The sequence below is a fragment of the Panthera leo genome, chromosome B2, assembly GCF_018350215.1.
Source record: "Panthera leo isolate Ple1 chromosome B2, P.leo_Ple1_pat1.1, whole genome shotgun sequence".
NCBI classification, from domain to species: domain Eukaryota; kingdom Metazoa; phylum Chordata; class Mammalia; order Carnivora; family Felidae; genus Panthera; species Panthera leo.
Genome location: NC_056683.1, coordinates 133525006 through 133551672, shown reverse-complemented (window position 1 = coordinate 133551672; position 26667 = coordinate 133525006). Strand labels below are relative to the sequence as shown.

Genomic DNA, 26667 nt, shown 5'->3' with positions numbered 1-26667 from the left:
ATATATTTGTAAAACAGTAACTTGTTATCTTCTGTATCAATGGTTGACTTTCTCATACACCAAGAGAAAAAATATACCCTTGAAAGTCCAGAATGTTGAAATGAAATGAGTTTTCTCTGGGACACTTCACTAATGTACTACTTGGCTTTGAGTACAAAACAATAGCCAAATAGTCCTTTATGTTTTGACTGAATGAAACAGTAATCTAAAAAAGTATCTCACTACATCAGTGATTAAAAATATATTATGTATATCTGTCAAAAACATTTAGTAACAAAAACTCATTTCTGGTAGGAAAAAAAAATCCAGCTAAAACAATTGATCTGGTTTGAACCCAATGCCACAAAACATATGCAACAAAATTTATTTAAAACATCTATCCTGAAAGGTCTCAGGAGATATTAAAATGGACAGTTGTTATAATGTCTACACGTATTAGCAATTCAGATCAGGACCCAGTAAAACACATGAAAGTCAGTGACATTAGGGCATGTGACTTAGATAATGAAATTTGTACCAGGTTGGTGCTAAGCATTTTATGTGGTTTCTTTCAATCCACCCTCTCAACAGCCCTTCAAATGGGGACTTCTCTATTATACAGATAAGGAAACTGAGAATAACACACATTCAGAAATCTGTCCCAAATCACATAGTGAGTAAGAGTCAGCCTTAATCTGAACTCAGGCTCACAAAGCTCTAGAAGCTAAGCACTCATCTACCACACTCCAATGGCAATCGTCTAACAACGTCTCTCGTCAGTGTCCATCTTGCATCTCAACAAATTATGAAATTTTAGAAACATCTACTGGCTAGCCCACATAAATCATATGTTAAGTGGACAAATGACAAGCCCACATCAGTTTATAGTTTCCTATTCTGATATTTCTACCTGTGATGCAGTTAAATTGTAGCACAGAATCAAACTTAAAGGTTTTTTTTTTACATTTATTTATTTTTGAAAGAGCGTGAGTGGGGGAGGGGCAGAGAGAGAAGGAGACAGAGAATCTGAAGCAGGCTCTGAGCAACCGTTCAACACAGAGCCCAACGTGGGGCTTGAACCCTCGAACCATGAGATCATGATCTGAGCTGAAGTCAGACACTTAACCGACTGAGCCACTTACGCTCCCCTCCGGCATCAAACTTTAAGTCAAGGGACCTGAGATCCTCCATAAAACCACGCTCCACATACTTCCCTTAACACCCTGACATACATCTTCAGTGGGATATTCTTTCTGGCCGAAGTAAGAGGGGGTGGGGATGGCATCTGGTTCCAAAGAAGAAGGGACAATGAAAGAGGCATAAGAATCAAAGTCGGGGAATGAAGTGAGTCCAGGAAAGAAGCATCTCCTTTCCAGGCCACCTCTGACGGCCAATGTTCGAGGGCACCATGTTAAACCAGCAGTGCATCGTGGAATCATACAGGATACAGCTTACACAACTGACAAGCTTGTTTTGGATACCTGTGACCGCCAGATGAAAGGAGTCCTCTGGGTACACATAATTAGTACATATCCATTGAGCCATAAAAGATGTATAAAACACGCCCCACGCCTTCAAAGAATTACCGTATACTTGGCGAAAGAAAAATAGACACATAGAGGTGACATTCCAAAGTATCATATTTGTGCCAACTACTGTTACGGGAGAGAATTATAAGATCCTAAGGAACACTTTTAGTGCTTTATTTGCACACAATGATTTCTAACAGGAACTCAAGCTACCTTCTTCTCTGTGAAGGAAAAGGAGTCCTTCGGGTCTATATTCCTCAAGGACGAAACTAAGCCAAGGTGGCCAGAAACAGTGCTCTCAAGATACGGTACAAAGGTTTTTAAAGCTGTTTTCCACCTGGACCCCTTTCTTGATCTCTGCTTGCCGTTGGCCTATTTCACATTGTTCCTTTTGCTCTTAGGTCTCATATAGCTTGTGCAATAAGTAAATGGTTTCCAATTTCCCTCTCATGGGGAGGGAAAAAGGCAAGAGGGAGCGTGGGTATGGCCACGGGGAAAGGCTACAGGCAGAGTCCTGATGGCTCTGTTCTGCTCTGGGCCTTAAGAAGAGATAGGGACCATCCTGCGTCTTCTTACCTCCAGGAGTAGTAAAAGTTCAAGGTCAAGATGAGAGTGTGAGCCTCAAAGAGAACCATCAGGGTGTCATTTAGCCTGCCTTTCACTAGGGCAAAAGGAACCCTGTAGTTCCACACTGGGGTTCATGGGCAGAGTGTCCCCTCAGGAACCTGGGGAAAGAGAGGCAGCTTCCTGAGGACTCAGAGGTTCAGGAAACAGGCCATTACCACCTTCACCTATCAGTGTGGCAGCTCGACAGATCCAAAAGCATTTTTGCAAACAGTTCTTGAGTTCCTTTCACAAAAATGAGAATGTAGAGAACATGGGGAAATCATTAATACTTTTCATGTTACAAACAAGATAAACAAAACTCAGGAAGCATAGTTGGCTTTTGTCAGGTCTAAGAACTAGTAAGAGCTAAAGCCTGGGCTTGGATTAGGATGTTCAAAGTCCTGGTTCTGAAGTCTTCACACACTTGAGCTTCTAGCTAGGAGCCACAGCAGGTGCAGCAGTCGGGCAGAACCCTGCAAAATGGGGAATCTGAACAGCAACAGTTCAGCGAATGACTTTCGAGGTAAGCATCAATAATTACTAAACTGTAAAGAAGAGTCAATGATTAACAATATTCTTACTGGGAAAAGAGAATGTTCATTTTTCTATTATATATAAAATAAGAATGATCTTACTGGATGCAAGAACATCAAGTCTGAAACATTAGGTTGCCCCTCCTTATCCATTGTGGATTGGTCATCCATGAATATCCATCCGTGACTGATTTATAGTTTCAGCCTGCCCTGTCATGTGGGTACATGAAGCCCAGTCATCTATTATCCACCATAAGAAGCAGAATATCCTTCATTTTGTCTTTGATATTTAAACCTTATTTAAGGTTTGAGAGACACCGTGTCTATTTATTTCAGACTAGAGACGTGCTTAAGGCCTCAGTGAACAGTTTTCATGTTCTCCTCAAACACACTCCTTCTGGTTTTATAGACTTTGATCATTTTCCCAAGCCAATGTCTTTCCTGGCAAGAATCATAATCAATTTAGTCGTTTCTTCTACCTTCCAAGAGCATTCTCGTTGTTACATTCTGGATGTTCTCCAGGTCAATTATGCCTCCTTTGATCTCTGTCGACTAAAACTTCATATAATCTTTCAGGTGTAGATGAATTGTAGCTTCCACTAGGCACCGTTATGTCCTCTGTTGGAGGATGTCCAGTGTTTTGATGGCCTTGTTGGGCTGCGGTATCACACTGGGTGGGAGCCCCTAGGTGAGAGCTGACCAAGACACCAGGCTAGGACGTAGGGTTTAGTACCACTGTCCCGCAACAATAAAATAAAGACAAAAGAAAAAGAAAAAGAAAAAGAGCAGGAAAGGAAAGGAAAAAAGATCAGAGTCACTTGCCCTCAGAGACTTTTCTGAGCATTTCTTCCTCCAGGCCACCAGTAGAGATCTTAAAACAAATTGAACATTGATAAAAAGTGCCTGTTTATACTTCCCAACCTGTCTGCCCCGGTAAGTTTTAAAAGTGAAAGTAAGTTAAATTAAATCAATTCAAAACATGTTTCTAAGTGCAAGATCACAACTCACACAGGAAATAGGATTCTCTCAAGTAATGTATGCTTTCAGAAAATTAACAGTATTTTGTTAACGTGATAAAGAAAATCCATTTTAAGCTAAATACCAAAATTATAGTTAGTGATAAAAGACTTGTAGCACTACCATTAAAACTTCAAACAAAACAAAGATGCTGTCTATAGCCATTCAGTGATTTGACAAGTATTTACTGAGTGCTACTGTGTGCCAGGTACATGTTCTAAATGTGGGTGACAGGGGGAAAATGAATACACACTCGCCCATGATGGACTTTATTTTACTTAATATTATTCTAGATAATGCCATACACCTTGAAACAGAATAAGATAGGAGATAAAATGGATATTGTTCAATGATGTGATTCCCTACTAAGGAAAAGAAAAAGAATAATTATTGAAATAGATAAGAAGTTCAGTAACATGAGTGTATATAATGTATAAAACCTATATATATATATATATATATGTATATATACATATACATATACATATATATATATATACATACATATATATATATATATATATATATATATATATATATATATATATATATATTGATTTTAGAGAGAACACAAGACAGGGAGAGGAGCAGTGGGAGAGGTTTATTTATTTATTTATTTATTTAGAGCACACGAGGGGCAGAGAGAGGGAGACCAAGGATCCAAAGCAAGCTCCAGGCTAACAGCAGCAAGCCCAATGCAGGGCTCAAACTCATAAACCGCAAGATCGTGACCTGAGCGGAAGTCGGACGCTCAACCGCCTGAGCCACCCAGGCACCCCAATAATTTTTTAACATGACAGCAATCAGTTTAAAATATAGTGGAAAAAATTCCATTCAGAACAGCACCCAAAAAATAATAAAATATCTAGGAATAACCTTTCGGAACAAATGAAAAGGCCCCATTTAGAACCAAAGAACATTCGGAGCACAGAAACAAGAACAAAAAGCTCTTGGAAATTAAAACCAGGAAAACAGTGAGGGAGAAACTCAACAGAAAGGCTGGAAGATAAAGTTGAAACACTCTTGCAGATAGTAGAGCAAAAAGGCAAAGAAAAGAAAAATAAGATGAACAAAAATAAGAAATATAGACAACTATATCTGGAGGTTCAACATACAAATAATGAGTTCCAGAAAGACAGAAAGAGAAAATGCATGGGAAGAAATCATAAGTGAAGAAGGTCAAGCAAATATCCCCAAATAAGATATTAGTTTCCAGAATGAGAGGTCCATTGAGTGTCCAGAGCAGGACTTGAAAACTGGCACACAGTGGGCACCAAATTGTACACTTTCAGGACATTAGGAATAAGAAGCTCCCACAGAGACAGATTCGATTTTCATATAAAAAGTCAAGAATTAGTCTTCTCTGCCGAGATATATTAGAAGCTGTAGTGAAACAGAGAAGGAACTAGAATTCTGAAGGGAGATTCTTTTATGGCAGAGACATTTAATGCTCAGAGCACCCAAGTGCTCGATTTCCCAGCCTCCTACAGTTGAGTGGGGCCTTGTGACCAGTTCTAGCCAACAGGGTACTCATAGAGGTGACATGTGTCACCCGTCTAGCTCCTTCTGCTCTGCCACAATGACACAAAGTTCCTGTGTTGGGATGGTGAAGCCACAAAGTGGAAATAGCCTGGATCCAGAGCAAGCTTTTGAAAGAAAAGAGCCACCAGACCCACGGAGGATCTTACATAAGCAAGACATAAACTTTCAACGTGTGAAGCCACTGAGATTTTTGCATCACCTTAGCCTATCCCGATTATTATAGATTTTCAATATGGAATTTCACATCCTGTCAAACTATCAGTCAAGGTTAGAATAGCCATCTTCAGAAATGCATCATTTCAGATAACTTCCATACCGTGTACCTTTTCTCAAGAAGCTGCCGAAGACCAAGGAAAGAGAAAGATATATGTTAAAGTCAGAATAATGTGTACCCCCCCCCCAACCCCGGGATGTCAAAGCCCTAACGTCCAGAATCTATGAATGTGTTACCCTACATGGCATAAGGGATCTTGACCTGGGGAGATTACCCTGGATTACTCAGGTGCATACAACATAATCACAAGAATCTTTATGAGTGGAAGAGAGAGAAGAGTCTCAGAGTTTGAAGATGCAACAATGTTGGCTTTGAAGATGAAGAAAGGGGCCAGGAGTCAAAGAACACAGCCAGCCTCAAGAAACTGGAAAAGGCAAGGAAATGGTTTCCTTCATAGAGCTTCCAGAAGGGACGCCGCCTGGCTGACTCCTTGATTTTACCCCAGTGACATCCATTTCAGACTTCTTTAAGACAATAAGTTTGTGTTTTTTTTAAGCCACCAGGCTTGTGGTAATTTGTTACAGCAGCAGAAAACTGATACAACATGGGGTACAGGAAGTGGGAGGAAACACAGAAGGGGGGGCGCTCCCAGACACGTCTGAGCAGGAGGCTGAGTCCAGGTGGGAGCCGGTGGGAAGGCCTCAGAAAGACCTCAGTAACTGCACTTGGATAAACCCCTAACGAGTTTGGAGGCTCTGGCATTTACACAACTGGAAAAAAGTTGAAGGGTAACTTGGAGGTCAGGGAAAAGCGTGAAAATGAATTTACCAAACAAGACAATTACTTGCTACAAAGAAAACTAAGAGCTGAACAGGAAAGAAAACACGATCATAATGGTCCTACTGCCACTATTATTTGCCTGGTGTCAACAGGAAAAACACCAAGCAAGGGGCCTGCCCAAATAACACACGTGGTTTAGAAGGAAGGGGCTGCAATGAAGGTGCTAAATCCTCATGTTCCAATGGAAGAATGTCAACAGACAAGGTCTAAAGCTGAGGAAAACCAAGAGGTAGCATAAGCTGGTTATTCAGAGGGATGAAAGCCGACCCTGAAGATTGGCTGGGAGAGTATAAAGTAATTGTTTCTCAACAGCAGAAAGTAATGGGGAGGGTGTAGCCAGGGGTCCCTTTGTCATAAGCTCATGAGCCATCTGGTGCTTTAAACCCTGTGTGTTATGTATGTGCATGACTTTGATTAAACATAAAAGGTACATCCAAGGACGGGCAAAATATTTGCAACCAATGATATGTAAGGCTTTTATACTCTTAATACACAATAAAGATTGGGCAGAATTCTGAAAAATGCTTCATTATGGTCGTCTCTGAGTGGCGGCATAATGCGTGCTTATTGTTTCCTGCTACTCTGCAATTTTCTGTACTTTCCAAATCAAAACAAAATAGGAGCATGCATGGTTTTTAAAAACAAAAAGAATTGATCATACGGTGGAGGAAGACATAAAACAAACAGAAAGAATTAGGTGACTATATTGGAAGCTGCTAAAATGATTAAGTTACTACAACTTTGAAAACCCTGAGGCAATTGTTCCCCTGCCAAAAAATGGTGGCATGAGTTTTCTTAATTTACTAAAGCAATTTCTTGATTAAATATGCTTTCCAACAACAATTTGCAATTTAAAAATTTCATGCTTCATTTAAAGTCCTTTATTTTTGTTGAAGGCAGCCCAAACCTGGCAATGTATTAAGTCTGTGATTCTAAGTGGTGCTGGTTTGGATAAGGTGTGGAGAACATCTTATCAATGAAAACTGGCCCTTGGGTTTTGGGGAGTGGGGTGGAGAAGATACTAAAAGAACAATTACACAAACCACGTATTTTTAGACCTGTGGCTTTGCAGAATTCTTTTAATTAAAAAAAAAAAAAGTAGAAGATACGCTTAATAGTACTAATCATTTGTTGAGTAAGAAATGATTCATTATGTTCTTCTTGTGAAAGAGTGAACACATTACATGCTCATAAAATTGATAAATTGAGAAGTACTGTTTCTGAACTTGGACACAGATTTCCATGGAAAGTTGAAATCTCAGGAGGCCACTGGCTGGGCCAAAGACTTCCATGTTAATAGTTAAGAGCTGTGATGAGTGCAAAGGAAGCATGAAGCAAGAATACAGGTGACTTCAGGATAAGGAAACAATACCCTATTATGTAAGGCTGATCTGTTCCCCTCTGGCAGATTCCTTTTTTTTTTTTTTTTTTAACCTTCTCAGCTAGTAATTATCCCTCTCAAACAAAATTCTGAAGTGTAGAGTTCGTTATGGTACCCACTGAACTCAGATGCTCTTCGAGTTATTTAAAAATAAAATATTCAAGTCATAAATTTTCCTATCATTTGCAATGATCAAGACAAAATGAGAGGGTGGATGGGACTCCTTCAAGGTCATGCTCATCTGAGTGAAACTGATTCCTAACTCCCAGCCTCATTCTGTTCTGCTCGTTCTTTCTCTCAACCTAATATATTTATCATGAATCATTAAACACAAACCTATTACCCAGTGCAATTGATTCATCCATAAAATGAAAAGCAGCTTCACTTTTGTAGTGATTTTTAAAAAGGACTTTGGGTAAAGTCAGGTGTGGACGCAGAGAACAATATAGGCTTATGAAAAGCTAAATGCCCAAGGTTGTTATGTGGAAGTCTTTGCTTAGTGTTCTAAACTAGCCCAAGGAAGAATGGGGGCAACCACAGAACCTGAAAGCTCTTACACTGGTATCTGGTATGCCAACTGACACGTAATTAATTGCTTTTAAAAATAAAAAAAAAAAGGGAGCATCTGGGTGGCTCAGTCAGTTAAGCACGCGGCTTTCGGTTTCAGCTCAGGTCACGATCTCACAGTTCAAGGGTTCAAGCCCTGCATCCTTAGGAATCCCTTAAGAATCCCTCCTTAGGATTCTCTCTTTCCCTCTCTATCTGTCCCTCTCCTGCTCATGCTGTCTCTGTCTCTCTCAAAAAAAATAAATAAACTTAAAAAAAAATACAGTTGGGGGGGGGGGGTTGTTGAAAGCTAGTCTTACTCTAAGTAATAACAAAGTGAGTTACCAGAGTCTGCAAAAGGCTATATATAAGCAATATCTAGAGTACTAGAGACCCCACTGCTGGGTGCTTAGTTATGTCTGGCATGCTAGGTGTTTTCTATTTATCGCATTTAAGCTTCCAACTCTATGAGGTGGATAAAACCATCCCCTTTTACAAATACAAAATTGAAGCTCAAAGAGATGAAGTATTTATTCTAGGGCAACTGGTTACACAGCTAGAATCTGAACTGAGGTCTGACTCCCAAAGCCAGGCTCCTCAGCCTGGCAGAACCAAGAACAAATACGAAAGTCGGAATGAAGAATCTGGCAAGTTAAAAGGGTAACATGTTTTACATCTATGGAGTGGGCACATTGGTAGGTTGGGTACTCATCTTATTTGTTTTCATTAATTATCTGCCTTTGGAACGTTCCCTAACTAAAAGGTAACTATAAACACACTTCACTGTTTCTGCCTTGGATAAAAATAAGATCTAAATTTCTTGAGAATGCCACTTTTTTTTTTCTCTTAAGAAAATCAGACAATGTGGGTCTGAGGTTATTCACAGCGGGAGGAGAGGCAGCTGTGAAACCAGAAGGCCCTCTTACCAGCAGCAATGGCTTCAAAAATTGCCAGAATGGAAGCAGCTCAACAAGGCAGGCCAAATACACCCCCAAGTATCTGCCAGAGATTTATTTGTTTCTTGAGGTCTTCACAGACAAGAGGAAATCAAGGGGGGCGGCCATGTCTATATGCTGAAAAATAGGTTCTGAGGGATAGAAACAAGAAATTGCTTTTCCTTTCAATCTCAGCGCTACTCTTCCACGTAAGTGATTTTGACCGAGGGAGACTCTGTGCACACATAAAACTCAGCAATCCTGCCCTCAGGGAAAAAGGGAAATTTTTGATCCAGAAACCCTCTCCGAGTTGACCAATGCTTGGCCAAGATACCTGAAAGTAACTGTACTTCTGGTATCTTCCAGAAGTCATTTACCTTTATGATGATTAGATATGTGGGTTTTCCTTTTTAGGCTCCAAACAAGGAATGCGAACCATGGTTTCTCTACTGGAGAACATTAAAACATCTCCTTTCAGCTGATGTTTGTAAGGATTTATTGATAGGAAAAAAACCAAACAAACAGAAACAAATTTGCAGTCTTTCTGAGGGACTTGGTAGTAGAGGTTGTTAAATGGCAGACAGAAAAGTCTCATATAAAAATACAGACATATTTTTTAAAGGGCAACAGACTTCCTTCCTGTTTTTCTCTGTCACTCCCAGCCCCTGTATTCTACGAAAGTAAGAAACTTCCTTTCAGGTAACTTTCTCTTTTTTTTCACTAAGATCTTTTCCCAAGAAAAATATAACATAATATGATATGACTTTTGTATATTAAAAGCACAATTCGAACAGCAGAAATGAATTTCCAACAGAAGAAAGTGCAGACATCAGACTGATGAAGAGGGAAAAAGAGAAGTACGAAAATTGAGGAAGGAATTTCGGGGGATAACTTTGGTATTCAAAGTTGAAAAAACTATGAACATGCACTTAAATTATCTTAGTGATAGACTTCTAAGGGTGGTTTTGATGTTAATTAAATCAAACCAAATAATGCATAACAGGGCAAACCACTCAAAGCTATCCGTGTTATTGAAAATGTTAAACTTACCCCATTTGAATTACTTTCTAGGGCTGCCATTAACAAAGTATCACAAACTGAGTGGCTTAAAACAACAAAACAATAATTATTCTCTCACAGTTCAGGAGGCCAGAAGTCTGAAATCAAGATGTCAGTTGGGCTAATTCCTTCTTGGGGGGCTCAGAGGGACAATCTGCTCCACGCTTCTCTCCTAGAGTCTGGCAGTCGCCAACAATCCTTGATGGTCCTTGGCTTGTGGCAGTATAACGCCAACATCTGCCTCCATGCCTCCAACCTCTGCATTCTCCCTGTATGTCTCTGTGTCTTCTTCTTGTAGGAACATCCATCATACAGGATTTAGGGCCCATCCTTATCCTTCATGGCCCCATCTTAACTACGACATCTGCAAAGAGCCGGTTCCCAAATAGGGCTGCACTCACAGATTCTGATGGCTAGGACTTCAACGCAGGGCAACACAATTCCATCCATAACCCCACGCAGAACTGAATCTGTCACTTGTCACTCCTTTCCTACTTACCAGTCAATTTCTCTACTACACAATTTATGCCGCCATGGTCAACGTCTTCTAGGCTATCAATTTTTTTCTCTTTCTTGTCAAAGCCACATTTCTCAAAGCATTTCATATCTTCATTTTCTACCCACCACTCCTCAAACCTCAGAAGTGAGGCCTACCTACCCCTCCTCACCCCGTCCATCCCAGATTCTTTGATCTGATTGGGTTGTCCTACGCAACCTTCAGGACTCCCACCTGCAGAGGTCAAGTGGAGTCTTCAGTGTTCATTCTATCACAGCACCTAGCAACCTATGTAATGTATCTGATAGGGCTTGTATGAGATGCTAGCCTGTCCTTGCAACTAGACTCTAAGCTCCTGGAGGGCGAGGATTGTACCTCCTACAGTCTTACAGCCCCAGCACAGAGCCCAACACAAATTTAGTGCATAAATAATGCTTGGATGAATGAATGGTTGTCTGCATAGGGTCATTTAGACTGAAGGTTATATCAGCTGTGTGCTTCCATAGTTTCTGATCCTTGGAAGCCTTGAGATGCAACTAGATTGTAAAGTACCAAATGGCAGAGATTATCTTCAACAATTTTTTGTGTCTTCCTGATCCTTTGCATAAAGAAGGCACTCAATAATTAATTGATACTAAGGGAAAATTAGCTTCTGGGCTAGGCTGGGAGGTAACAAGGACTAACCTTTATTGAGCAATAGTTCACTGCTGGACACACGTATTATACAAATGTCATGTCAATTAAGATCACTACTTCTCTTTCATTTGAAGATGTTTGCTCAGCATTAATAAATTATAAAACCCTTCTAATGAACCCATTTTAAAATGGAATTTTGAATACTAACACTAGCTAGCACATGATTATATAAAAACAATATATAAATATTATCTTGTATATCAAAACACTTTTACATACATACGCAGGCATCAGTAATATATCTTAACCCTGTATGCCCCATCAAGGTTCACTGCACCCAATTTTAGCTTTTTCGGCTTGCAGCTTTTTTTGAGTAGTTCTAACTATTTGTATGTATTGATATTTCTTGAATTTATTCTTTCTTAGAATGTTCCAAAGACAACATACCTTATTTTTCAATAAAGAGAATAAAACTCATTCTACCCTGCAATTACTGTCAAATAGGTCCATATTATTACAATTATATAATCATAATTATAATAATAGATATAATATAATTACCATATAATAGGGTCTGCCAGCCTCTAAAAAAATTTAAGAACCATTATGGGAGCTGAATGCTATTATTTTTTTCTCTATCTTGAGACACTGCTATTTCATCATCCTAGAATAATTACCTACCAATTATGCATCAATTATTCCCAAATATGCTTTAAAAAGACTAAAGTAGTAGAAAAATGGAATAATGATAGAATGGCTCTAACTACACTGCTGCTTAGTGGATTGATTACTGGAATGTTCTATTCTGTGCTGTCCAATACAGTAGTCACTAGCTACATGTAGCTCTAAAGAATTTGACATGTAGTTAGTGGAAGTGAGAAACTGAAGTTTTAAAAAAATTTTTAGTTGATTTTTTTTTTAAATAGCTACACGAGCCTAATGGCTATTTTCCTGAACAGGGTAGGCCAAGAGGAGTAATCCATTAGAGAAATACATCGTCACTCTTGCATTGCTCTTTATATTTTATTGTGCTGCCCCAAGGATTGTATCATCTTTCCAAAAGATAGAAGACTGGAGACACTTTGTTGTTTGCTTTTAACTTCCATTAGAATGGGGAGTTCAGAAGTTTTATTCCTGTCTACAATGACAAAAAGAAGAAGACTGACAGAGGGAGAGGTTCCACAAGATTGGAAGAACCATGGATGAACTCTAAGAGTTAGAGAGCAGCACTCAAGACTCTAATGATGACAATGAAATTAATTATGAAAGGGAAACCACAAACTCCAAGTCTTCAGATGATAACATCCTGGATTAATTCTCTAAGATTCAATAGTTCCCGAGGAATCGATATATTTCTAAGGACAAAATGTATATGTATTTACTTTAATTAATTAATTAATTAATTTTTATATAGTTATATATACAGTATTTTCGTGCAGTAGGTCATCAAGAGGAAGGACTTTGTCAGACAATATTTTGCAACAAGAACCTAGACCATCTCATTTTGCTACATGAATGCGAAACAGAGTTCTTTCACCTTTTATGATGTTTGTACACCAAAATTTACTCTATATGCAGTTTGTAAATGGACGAATTCTGAAGGTATATATGCATACAAAAGTGGAAGGAAAAAGACGAGATAGAAATTTAAAAACTTACTGGACTGATAACTGATAATGTACTGGAATGAGAACTCAAATGGTAGTGATGACTATTTTTCTTCTGGTATGCTGAGTTAAAACTTGTTTATTGTACTAGTTAAGGTACAAGATACCTTATATGAAAGAGTAAAATTCCAGAAATAAGGTTAAAAAAAATTATTGCATTTCCACTTAAATAAGTAATCTTGAAATGGTTAAAATAAATCCTGGAAAAAACTACAGCCTTGGGCTGGGATCCCAACTCTAATACTTACTACATGACCTTTGGCAAGTTATTCAGCCTCTCTCTCTATGATCTAGTTTTCCTTATCTATAAAATAAGGATTACAAGATTACTTCCTTTTTTGGAAATCAAAAAATACCCTGAGACAAATGAAAATGGAAACACTCCAAAATCTTTGGGACATAGCAAAAATAGTTCTAAGAGGGAAGTTTATAGCAATACAGGCCTAACTCAAGAAACAAGAAAAATTTCAAATAAACAATCAAAACTTACCCTTAAAGGAATACGAAAAGGAAGAACAAACAGAGCCCAAAGTTAGTAGAAGGAAGAAAATAATAATGATCAGAATGAAATAACTGAAATAGAGGCTAAAAAAAAAATACAAAAGATCACTGAAACAAAAGAGCTGGTTCTTTGAAAAGATAAACACAAGTGATAAACCTTTAGTCAGACTCAAGAAGAAAAAAGAGAGAACTCAAATAAATAAAGTCAGAAAAAAAAGAGGAGGAGTAACAACCAACATCATAGAAATACAAAGGATTATAAGAGACTATTATAAAAAATTATATGCCAACAAATTAGACAACCTCAAAGAAGAGATAAATTCTTCAAACATACAACCTTCCAAGACTGAATCAGGAAGAAATAGAGCATCTGAGTGGACCAGTTACTAGTAATGAAATTGAGCCAGAAATAAAAAAAAACTTCCAAAAAACAAAAGTCCAGGACCAGATGCTTCACAGGAAAATTCTATCAAACATTTAAAGAGGAGTTAATACCTATCCTTCTCAAACTATCTCAAAAAAAAATTCAGAAAGAAACAATGCTTCCAAATTTATTCTATAGAGCAGCATTACCCTGATACCAAAGCCAGATAAAGACACTGAAAAGAAAAAACGAAAGAAAAGAAAAAAGAAAAGCATTACAAGCCAATATCCCTGATGAACACAGATGCAAAATTCCTCAACAAAATATTAGCAACCTGAATTCAACAGTATATTAAAAGGATCAAGTGATCACCATGATAAAGTGGGATTTACTGCAAGCATGCCAATATGGTTCAATATCTGCAACTCAATCAAAGTGATATAGCACATTAACAAAATGAAGGATAAAAATCATATGATCATAAAAACTTTCAACAAAGTGGGTAAAGAGGGAACATACCTCAACATAATAAATGCCACGTATGACAAATCCATAGCTAACACCATATTCAACAGTGAAAAGCTATATGCTTTTCCTCTAAGATCAGGAACAAGACAAGGGTGCCTACTATCACCAGTTTTATTCAACATAGCATTGGAAGTCCTAGCCACAGCAATCAGACAAAGAAAAAGGAATAAAAGGCATCCACATTGGTAAGGAAGAAGTAAAACTGTCACTAATTGCAGAGGACATGGTAATAATATACAGAAAACTCTGAAGACTCCACCAAAACACTATTAGAATGAATAAATGAATTCATTAAAGTTGCAGGATTCAAAATTACTATACAGAGTGCTGTTGTGTTTCTATACACTAAAAACATACTAGCAGAAAGAGAAATTAAGGAAACAATCCCATTTACAATTACATCAAAAGAGTACAATATATAAGAATAAGTTTAATCAAGGAGGTGAATGACCTGTACTCTGAAAACTGTAAGACACCTGATAAAAGAAACTGAAGATGAAACTTAAGGGAAAATATACCATGCTTATGGATTGGGAGAATTAATACTGCTAAAATGTCCACACGACCCAAAGCAAACTACAGAGTTGATGCAATCCATACCAAGATAGCAACAGCATTGTTCACAGAACTAGAACAAACAGTCCTACAATCTGTATAGAACCACAAAAGACCCTGAACAGCCAAAGCAATCTTGATCAAGAAGAACAAAGTGAAGACATCACACTCCTCAATATCAAACTGTCTTATAAAACTATAGTAATAAAAACAGTATGCTACTGGCACAAAAATAGATACATAGATTAAGAGAACAGAAAAGATAGCTCAGAAATAAACCCACCCTTGTATGGTCAATACATCTACAACATAGGAGGCAAGAATATACATTGGGGAAAAGATATCTCTTTAATAAATGGTGTTGGGAAAACTGGACAGCTACATGCAAAAGAATGAAACTAGACCATTTTCTTACACCATACACAAAAATAAACTCAAAATGGATTAAAGACCTAAATGTAAGGCCTGAAACCACAAGTCTCTCCAAATAAGGCATAAGGAATAGACTCTTGGGCATCAGGATTAGCAGTAGTTTTTTGGGTCTGTCTCCTCAGGCAAGGGCAACAAAATCAAAAAGTAATTGGGACATCAAACTAAAGACCTTTTGCACGGCAAAGGAAATCATCAACAAAATGAAAAGATAACCTAGTGAATGGGGGAAGATATTTACAAATGATATATCTAATAAGGGCTTAATATCCCAAACATATAAAGAATGCATACAACTCAACACCAAAAAAAAAAAAAAAAACAAAACAAAAACAGCAACCAATTTAAAAATGGGCAGAGGACGTGCATAGACATTTTTTTCAAGGAAAACATATAGATGGCCAACAGACACATGAAAAAAATGCTCAGTATCACTAATCGTCAGGGAAATGCAAATCAAAACAACACCTCACACCATTCATGTGTGAATGACCATAAAGACAAGAAATAACAAGTGTTGGTGAGAACGTGAAGACCAGGGAATCCTTGTGCATTGTTGGTGGGAATGTAAATTGGTGCAGCTGCTGTGGAAAAGAGTATGGAGGTTGCTCAAAAAATTAAAAACAGAAATATCATATGATCCATCAATTCCAGTTCTGGGTATTTATCCCAAGAAAACAAAAGCATTAATTCAAAGGGATATATGTACCCCTATGTTTATTGCAGCATTATTTATAATAGCCAGGATATGGAAGCAACCTGTGTCCATATATAGATAAATGGGTAAACATAATATATATGTGTGTACACACACACACACACACACACACACACACACACACACTGGAATATTACTCCGCCATAAAAAAGAATGAAATCTTGCCCTTTGTGACAATATGGATGGACAGAGAGGCCATTGGACATTATGCCAACTCAAAGTGAAATAAGTCAAGCAGGAAAGACAGATATTGTATAATTACGTTTATATATATAATCTAAAAACAAAACAAGTGAACAAACAAAACAAAAATAAACCCCGAACAAAGGGAACAAACCAGTGGTTGCCAGAGGGAAGGGGTGGGGGCAGGGATGAAATCTGTGAAGGGGATTAAGAGGTTCAAACTTCCAACTATAGAATAAATAAGTCACAGGTATATAAAGTTCGGCATAGGGAATATAAGTGTCAGACGATAACTCCATTTACCATGGTGAGTACCGCATAATGTATACAAGTTCAAATCACCAGGTTGTGCCCCTGAAACTAATATAATATTGCATGTCAACTATACTTCAATTTAAAGAAAATGACTTCCTCTTTTATAGGGTTTTACGGAGACTGAACTTGCACTTTGCAGAGCGCTTAGCAGACTGCTTGCCACATAGGAAATGACAGACATCAGCTATGGATAGTGGTTTTATTTTCCTTGGGTCGCTTAGGACAGCTTTTCTATCTATCAGATTTGAGATGCCAACATATGTGAAATTACTGCATCCTATTTGCTACCACCAGAATTCCTGCTGCTGTCGCCCGCTGCGCGTCAGGGGCCCACCATCCAGGGCGTGGAACAGGAGGAGAAGACGTCAACCTTCAGAGGTCAGGCTGCTCTCAGGCGTCAATGAAACTGCAGATGACCCTGCAGAGGCCCGAGCACCAAAGGCTTTTCAGCCCAACCCTACCTAATCTTATCTCACATAAGGACTTTCTCCCTTGATGTTTAGATTGAACAGGCATTACTTTAATGAATGCAAAAGTATACAGAAAAGTATAAAGAAAAGAGTAAAAGGCTTTTCAAATCTTACCATCCAGAGAAAACACTATTACCCCTTCCAGACTTTTCTCCGTACAGTCATATACACACAGGTTTATTATTTTTTTAACTTTTTAAATGTTTATTTAAGAGAGAGAGAGAGAGAGTACGCATGCACGAGCAGAGGAGGGGCAGAGAGAGAGAGAGAGAGAGAGAGAGAGAGAGAGGATCCCAAGCAGGCTCATCACTGCCAATGCAAGGCCTGATGTGGGGCTCAATCTCACAAACCATGAGATCATGACCTGAGCTGAAACCAACAGCCAGGCACTTAAATCACAGAGCCACCCAGGTGCCCCCACAGACATATAACTTTAAAAGAAGTGAGATCACACTACCCTGGCTGTCGCATGCCTGTTTTGTTCTCAAGAATATCCTTCTGAGGGTTGCTGAGGGGAGGTGGGGGGAGGGAGGGCTAAATGGATGATGGGCATTAAGGGGGGCACTTGTTGGGCTGAGCACTGGGTGTTCTACAGAACTGATGAATCCCTGGGCTCTACTCCTGAAACCAATACTACACTGTATGTTAACTAACTTGAATTTAAATAAATAAATTTTTAAAAATTAAAAAAAAAAAAAGAGAACATCTTTCCAATTCACTCATTAGAGATCTACATGCTCATTTTTCGCTGGGCTCTAACCTGAAGCCACGTGTTCTGCTTGGTGGTCATAAGTGGTTAACAAAAGAAAAGATTAACATCTGCCTTAAATAATGACTTAGATTAAAATCTGAGGTGAGCTGTGAGGTTCCAGTGGATTTTAAAAACAAGTAACAACAACAACAACAAAAATCGGAGGCATTTGGTTCTTTTTTACGAACACGCTGGAGAGAAGGGAGACCCGTGCCCTGCATGTGCTGTGTGGTGTACACCCCATTCCCTAAATGGCTATTACTTGTGGAATGTGAAACTTGGGGAATGAACTTTTCATCAAATGAGAACTCGCCCGTAAACCTCAGGACATTTTCAGGACTTAAAAATCTTACTTTATCTAGATCACAGCTCTTTCCATCTTGGCATCAAAAAGTTATTTCTGGATGCTAAACAAATACGAAAATGGTGGGTCTGCAGTCAGTTTTGCTCTCCCCTGCCAGGCTGGGGGTACATTCTAGAGGCCACACACGTGTGAGTCCTTCTCACCTGGATGCCACCACGTCCCCGTACCCCTGGTCTACAAGCCCTTACTAACCAAGGCCCCACCTCAGGGGACACTCGAAGGACCTTTATCTGGAAGTCTGACCTCCTCACTCCTGGGATTCATTTCCACACTGGTAGCAGCAATGAGTGTGGCTGAAAAGATGTTAACATACCAACATTATTTTTATTCATTTTTATATTCTTCTCCTTATTTTGGCTACTGCTTCGAAAGTCAAGAGCGCTTTTGCCACTCCACTCCTGGATAATGAAAATACATTTATAGTAAGAGAATCGGCCTCATACAAACTTCTGCTGGTTGAAGGAGATTATAGTCACAATTTCAAACTTGGGATAGAGTTTATACAACCGGATTTACTCTGAAAGTGGTCTCAAATGATCTGATATGACCTGATGGTTTCTGGGTGTCACAGGGAGCTTGGGCTGGGGTGGGGGGAGAGGGGTGAAGACCAGAAGGCAGGGGTGGGAGACTGCAGATCCAGGGAAAGCTCCACAGGGGCAAGGGGAGAGGGTCCAGCAGACGCAGAATCCAGGCATCAAAGATAGTAGGGAAGAGGCAGGCGGGATGGCCAACCTAGCAAGAGTGAGGCCCCAAAACAGACTAATGAGGTGGTCACCAAGGATTGAGTTCAAGAAGGCAAGTTTATATAAAGCGGGCCTGGGTCTCCTGATTAGGTAAAGCCCCATTTATCAATCCTGAAACCCAAAATAATGTCCCAACATGGCATTGAGAGAAACAGCTGATGGATCCCACAGAGCCCCCCGCCCTGCCCTGCCCCGCCCCAAACCCCTTTTCCTGCAGAGCAGAGAAGGTAGGGAGAATTCAACTGGCCCCACTTGGGACAGAAGTAGTTAGTGGTGCAGGAACCTAGCAGACCATCCATACAATTCTTCTCCCCCACCTCCACTTATTTGCCCTCCCAGGCAGGTTACTGACCAAAGAAAATTTGTTTTCACTATAAGTAGGGTTATAATAGTGAGTCACCATTATATTAAGAAATAGCCTTCATATAATAAGCCATACTACTCTTTCTAGGCTATCAGCAGTGAAAACAACATAGAAAATGTCCAGGGAAATTGTTTTCTTCAGATTCGTGGCCTTTAAAGCAGTGGTTCTCAAACACGGTCCCAAGAACGGCAGCATCAGCATCACCCAGGAGCTTGTTCGAAACGCAAGTTCTCAGGTCCTACCCCCTCCCCCTACAGAGAACCTTCTGTAGGTTCTCTCAGGACCTACAGAATCAGACACTCAGGGGTCTGGGTCCAGCAGTTGTGTTTCGATAAGCCTCCAGGAAACCCTGATCCAAGCTAAAGTTTGGGAACACTGGCCTTGTGGAAGGAACCTGGGCTGGGAGCCAGGACCTAATTCAGATTCCAGCTCTGGATTCCCTGGTCCAATTCAGTGAAATTTAATGAACAGTCACAACGTGCTACTGCAGGGATGTGAGGGTACTGAGATGAGCTATCCTGGTTCTTACCCTCGGAGGGTATCTCACTTCTATATCCTTTTGCTCCTCTAGGGCTTGGGCTATTGTGTTCTGCTGCTCTTGTCTTGTTTCATATTTGTATTCCCAATGCCTGCAGTGTCACAGACACTCAATATATATGCAGGGGACCAAGTGGTAGAGCCAGTCACAACTGCGATAAATACTACCGTACCATTCATCAATAACCTTAATGTGGCTCTCCAGTCTAGTTAACACCAGCCACTCTTTATTTTAATGCTTAGCGCAGGCCAGGTGCTGAATGTCCTATATCAGCTCATTTGATCCTTTTAGATGTCCTCTACCGTGGGTAGTATTGTTAATCCCACTTTGCACATCAAAAAACCGAGGCTCCAAGTAATCTGTCCAATGTTGCACGCTGAAAGTGGCAAAGCCAGCGATGAATCCAGCGATACCTGTTCCAAAACCCATGGTCTTAAAAATAATAGGGTTCTTTTTCAAATCCCACAAGCTCAAAAGCCGACCTTGGGCTAAATTTCCAGCCTCGAAGGTTAGGGGATGATTATCCTCTCACTACGTACTTGAAACTGTACTTTGCAGGTTATCATCTTAAGTGGTCAAAGACTATCTTTATTTTTCCCATTTTCTGGTATCTTGACATTTAGTGTTCATTGAGTACAAGAAAGTAAATAGTGGCGGAGAACTACACTAACATGTCACCAGACTACTCTGACCCTTAATATAGGAAAACAAAAGTGGGCACGCAGGTCAGGCCAGGGCAGCCTTGAGAGGGCACTGAAAGAGAAGGCCAGTTCTAAGGGGTTGAGCCTTTGATGGAGCAGCCCAACTAAGGCAGCCCAGGGAGAAAAGGGGAGAAATGAGTGTAGCCCCTAGGCCCAAAGGCAGGGGGAGGCCAGGCTGTGGGCATCAGATCACGGGCCAGTACGGATGCAGAGGCAAACAGGGCAGCAAACAGGAGAAGCCGCCAAAGATCTGAAGTCAGTCTACGGCTCTAGCGCCTGGCACAGTTACAGGTGTTGATAAAATAATGGGCCTTCCTCCCTCGCCATTTTGGCGCTCTTCATATGCTTCCTTTTTGTCCTCACTGTAAATCAAAGATTAACTTCACATCTGTCATCTACTATTTTCTTGCAAACAATTCATGGCCAGGAGGGCTCTGGTTAGGGTTGTTGGAGGCTGTAGGAACTGAGAAAAGAGAAATGGGATGTATAACCATAAGCAAAGACCTTACCTTACTAGGAGGTGGCCCATGATCATCCAAGTAAGTGGAATTTCCTAGGGGAAAAAAAAAAAAGAAGAAAGTTGATGAATCAGTAGTTTTAAAACCAAAGCGAATTTAGTGCACAGTCATTGAAAACAAACATTCCAGATATATGTCTATTTAGACAACTCTACCAAAGAAAAATAGGTCATTAGTTGCCTGTTTGGTGGGATTTTGTTGACATTACCATGCTCAATTACACTTTCAGCAGTTACAAACATTGTACATACGTTGGTGTGTGCATACACACACACACACACACACACACACAGAAACACACACCACAATTCCTCACCCCGTATCTGTTGAGTTTGCTTTAGACCAGTGGTTCTCAAACCTCAGTGTGCATCAGAATTGTCTGTAGAGCTTATTAAAACACAGATTGCCTGGGTCCCCTCCCAGAGGTTCCAATTCAGTGACTCTGAGAATCTGCATTGCACAAGCTCCCAAGTGATGCTGACGCTGCAGGTCCTGGAACCATACTTTGAGAACCACTGCACTGTTTCTCTACTTCGTCTTGATGGTCAATTTCCCTTCATCTTTACAGTCTAGCTTGCTTCAGAAGCTTGATCTGTCTTGATGAACAGCCACTTTTCAGAGTACATGATTATCGTTTCCTGATGAATATAGATTCAGACTGGTTAGGGTGGGAACTAAAGGTCCCAGAGTTCCCTTTATGCAGCAGGTACCTGCTAAGTGCTTCCCACCTATTCACTTAATTCAAATTTCGGAGGTGGGTTATACTGATTCCCACTTACAGAAGAGGGAACAAAAGCCCAGAGAAATCCAGAGATTTGCTCAGGGTCACACCCTGTGACACTGCAGGAAAGACAGAAGATCGTTTCTTCCAGAGGGTGCTTGGGGATCTGTTGCTCATCTGTCTGAAAAACCTACCTACCAGCTTTTGCAGAGCCCAAGCACCAGCAACATACTCTGGGCACTGACCGTGTACCCCAGACACCAACCCAGCAACACATCTGAGCCCGTGAGGTAGCCTATGATGTGCTCAGTGTATTCAAAGGCTCCCCTCCAAGGAGATAATGCTTGTCAGGGGAAATCACCTTCACAAAAAGTGAAGACAGTCAGCCTTTCTAACACAACAAAATTTAAAAAAATATTGGAAACACAAGGATATCTAGAGAGAACAGTAGCTTAAGGAAAAAGTAAGTGTCCCAGTTGGAGTAGATGAAAGCTGATTTTTTTTTTTAGAAGAATGCAAAAGTGACTTAGGAAATTGGAATAAAAAGGAGAAGTAAGGGGCACCTGGCCGGCTCAGTCAGAAGGGCATGTGACTTTTGATCTCGGGGTCAAGAGATCAAGCCCCATATTGGTGTAGAGAATGAATGAATGAATGAATGAATGAATACACTTTAAAAAAAAAGGAGAAGTAGAACTTAAGACAGAGACAGTTCAAATGGGAAAACTTATCCAAAAATAGCAAATAAGTGGGTTTGGGCCTATAGGGTTTTTTTCCTTCTTCCATACTGGGGTATCAGCCGTCCCTTTTGCTCTGTAGTCTTTTGATCTGTCACCCACTTGATGTCCACAATGACTGTACTCTAACTGGCTAGTTGTACATAGTAAAAGGACAACGGGGCCCGATTTTCATGTACAAGACGCACAAGCACAAACACCTGGCGTGTTCATGTTGGGTTATTTTCAGGAATCTTTGAAATGTGAATATGATTAATGATTTGTTTGATCTTAATTATTGTGCGGCATTCCACGGGGAACACACAGAACTAGGAAGTGAGATCTCTATCTGACTTAATAAAGAGGATCTGCTTGAAAGAATTCAGAAAAATGACTGCCTAAGTCTAGAGAAATATTCAGAGCTATTCCAACATAATGCAGTCAGTATAGCTGCAGAAGCTTCTCATCACCTCCTCATGTGAATGTGTCTTCCCAGGACAGATGTGAGAAATCCCAACAAACGTCTGCATGTCGTCCAGGTATCAATCTCAGGGTTCAAAGACAGCTCAAACAACTAATGGTTTTGAAACAGGAGAAGTTTCCAAAAGAGACAAAGTTCCTATAAATGGATGACTTGAATGCCGACTGTTCCCTCAAACCCCAGACTCGGCTACCCACTGACTCACTCCTTAGCACCCGGGCTTAGACATCTATAGGCACCTTGCACTTTGCCAGTCCAAACAGAACTCTTTTATTTGTTGCAATTTCACCTCCCTACCCACCCCCCCCCCCAAGGTTGCTGCCTCCCTATCTTCTGTATCTGGCTATACAACACATCCTTCCCCTATGGGCTCCAAAGCCCAAGAGTCATCCTTGATCCATCTCTACCCCTTACCCAATCTGTACCAACCCACTCACCAGTCCCATTGGCTCAGCCTTCGAAACATGACTCAATGTAATGTTTTGATCACTTCCCACTGGCCCCTCTGGGCCATTTGGGAGAACTCTTACATCTTTTCACTGCTTACAAATTTTCTCCTCTACCCAGATGGCAACCAGAGGGCTCTTCTAACCTTATCAATCAGGCCATGTTAGCCCTCTGCTTAAAACCCATTTTCTCTAAGAATGAAATAATCCACTCTTTACCATGGTCTATACTTCAACAGGAGCCAGTCCCTGCCCTCCAACCACACCCATCGCCAGCCACAACAGCCTTCTCTCTGCCCCAAAACACACCAACCTGTCGGCAGCTAGGGACCTTTACAGCCAGTTCTTTCCTCTGCCAGAAAAAGCTCTTCCCCACCACCATCACTGAGACTTAGCTCCAATATCCTTCCTTTCTTCCTTCTCCCATTCTTCCTTCCTGTCTCCCCTTCTCCCTGGCTCCCTTATAGAAGACTTCACTTCTTTCCTTCTGCACAGAGGAAGGAACAGGGCTGACCAGTGTTGACATGCGTGCCCCGGACCCTGTTGTTCTCTCCATCAGCAGATCCCTGAGTGCCCATTGTTGGTAGGTTTATTAGAACACAGAGGCTGGGGGCGCCTGGGTGGCGCAGTCGGTTTAAGCGTCCGACTTCAGCCAGGTCACGATCTCGCGGTCCGTGAGTTCGAGCCCCGCGTCGGGCTCTGGGCTGATGGCTCGGAGCCTGGAGCCTGTTTCCGATTCTGTGTCTCCCTCTCTCTCTGCCCCTCCCCCGTTCATGCTCTGTCTCTCTCTGTCCCAAAAATAAATAAAAAACGTTGAAAAAAAAATTTTAAAGAACACAGAGGCTGTAAATGTTTGGGCTTGTAGCAGAGGTACAGAAAGGGCAAAGAAAAGCTACACACATTTCCTTACTTGGAGACAGCAAGTTTTTATTCTCCTAGGGCATAACCATATTTTTATCAGATATATAGGTAGAACTTTCCATCCTATGATCTTATGCTTTCATAGCACAAAGTAAACAAAACGGTCAGAATCTTCAAACCTGATGTTGGTAACTTATTGGCTGTGGAGATCAAAGGAGGAGCCCTGTTATCAAAGTAAGCCTCTCTGAATGGGCTCCCGGGCACCGGAGGAACTTCTGGTCACTCTGCCTCGTGGGGGACTCAGTAGAGGGTGCCAGGTGGGGAAGGAAATCAGACTAAAGCCCTCCAGGCCTTTGGGCTTGGAGCTCAAGCTGCAAATTCAGAAGGAAAAGGCAGAGGAGGGCTGATGAATGATCTAGAGCCAGGAGAGAGGACAAGGTCTCCCTTGCCACCCACTTCCACCTGCCCTGGGAACCCCCAGTTTCTGATCCCAGGCTGCAGCACCCTATGAGGCAGTATCTCTTATTTATGGAGGCCTATAAGGGCATATCATCTCATTTATTTCCCAGAAAGCAACTCACGTCTTTAGAGCTTGGACTCCGGCCTCCTGTCTTAAGTCTTTTCTTTGAGGATCGAGGGTTACGATATTCAGTCAATGTAGAAAAAAAGGAAAGGCACACCCCACGTTTCCACTCCTATCACTGGTCAAATTTTTCAGAAAGGCCTGTCTCCAAACTGCCAAGAAATTGCTAGCTCAGGCTGGCATCGAGCTAAAACGCTTACAGAAAGTCAAGCTTGTCCAGGCTGCTGAGGTACGGACAGGACACGGTAGGGACTATTTGCAGCAACACTCCAGGCCTTCTAACTCCATGTGGCTGGTCTATAACCTGATGGAGGTCATGCTTACGTAGCTCTGTACACGGATTAAAACCTAGAGAACTATACATCAAAACCAACACCAACAAAACACTCACGGTTTAATGGTTTTTAAAATGCCCTGACTAGAAAGCAAGTGATCTCAGACTTTGCAACCAGCGAAATTATACCATGTCCTCAATCTCACCCTAGCCATCTAGCCCTTCATATTGGACACCTCCCCAGGAGGTGGCAAATATAACGTGAGAGATCGCGTGCCAAGGTGCAGAGGTGTTAAATCCAAGTACATGGGAGTTACAGTCTGCATACTTACTACAGAGTATGTGTATGAACAGGGTCTTTGCAGGGCGGTATGCTAGTAAAGTCTACCTATCTCTGCTGTCATACAAGCTATTTGCAGCAAAGATGCATTTCAGGACACTCATGTGACGTCTAGTACGAAAAATCAGGAGGCCGGGAGATGTGTCCTGGAATCTGAAGGTTCTTAACCGATTACTATCTCATAGCCAGTCTCCGGTGGCACAGCCAAGGCACGTTGACCATCCAAGAGCCATCCAAGTCTCCCATGATAAGGGAAATGACATGAACAACCAGATACAATGTATACCTACACAAAAAGGTTTCGTCTCACTTTTTAACAGAGAATATCCCCAAGAAGCATCATTCAGCTCTGAATAAATTGCTTTGTCTCCTCAAAGTCTTCCATATACACATCTGTAAAAGTGAAACAAGCTCCTAAGTTATTATAAGGAGTATGCAAAGGTAATTTCATTCTATAAAAAAATGCCTAGAACACTCCCCGCACACAGTAAGCGCCTAGTATGTTTGTTGGCAATACTTGTTTTGTGCTGCTAACAATACTAATTGTATGACCAGGGGTCCTAGCAGTAGCGAAAATCCCTCCTCCAACGTCTCTCCATCCTCTGTCTCACTAGTTTTCGACCCCTCACTGCACAGTCCACTTGGCTGCGATGCTTTTTGAGAATGTGGATGCCAAGCCCCAACCCTAGCTCATCCAGTTTAATTTGGGGACAAGTCATGTAGCATTTAGTATTTCCTAAAGTTCTTCAGGGCATCCTAATGCTTCGCCAGGGTTGAGAATCACTGAGTTACAAAAAACAATTAATGGACTACAGAATTCAGGCTGAATCGCATTTTCCAGAAATCCAGGCTGATGTAAATCATGGGTCACTGCCATCATCTCTGGTGAGAGACTGTGCAACATGGGTATCACGTCAAAGGGGAATGTTGGTAGAGAGCTGATGGTCACAGAAGGACTCCCAGACTCCAGAAGACCACCGGGCAGCTCCCCGTTGGGGTACATAACAAACCTGAAGAGGGCCAGCTCACAGGCTGCCCGAGGACTGGCATAGGCACCACTGGGCAGGGGGAGAGCTGACCCCCTAAGCCACATGGGTTGCCCAATTTTGTGGGTCTTCACAAGTCTTTCCAAAAATAATTTTCAGAGCTTATAGTTTGACATATTGTTCCTGCAAGCAATGCTTAGCACATGTTGTCCCGGTGAACCTCTTGCTTCAAGGTAAAAG

At 40.9% G+C, this 26667-nt stretch overlaps 1 protein-coding gene across 2 annotated transcripts in view; it reads right to left on the bottom strand.

Moving 5' to 3' along the window:
* The window catches only part of UST (uronyl 2-sulfotransferase), a 303266-nt gene that overhangs the window by 163847 nt on the left and 112752 nt on the right, over positions 1–26667 (bottom strand). For both annotated transcript variants that reach the window (XM_042940047.1, XM_042940048.1), the window contains exon 2: positions 21014–21057. In XM_042940047.1, the coding sequence (XP_042795981.1) occupies positions 21014–21057 (44 nt within the window). The remainder of the gene's footprint in view (positions 1–21013; positions 21058–26667) is intronic.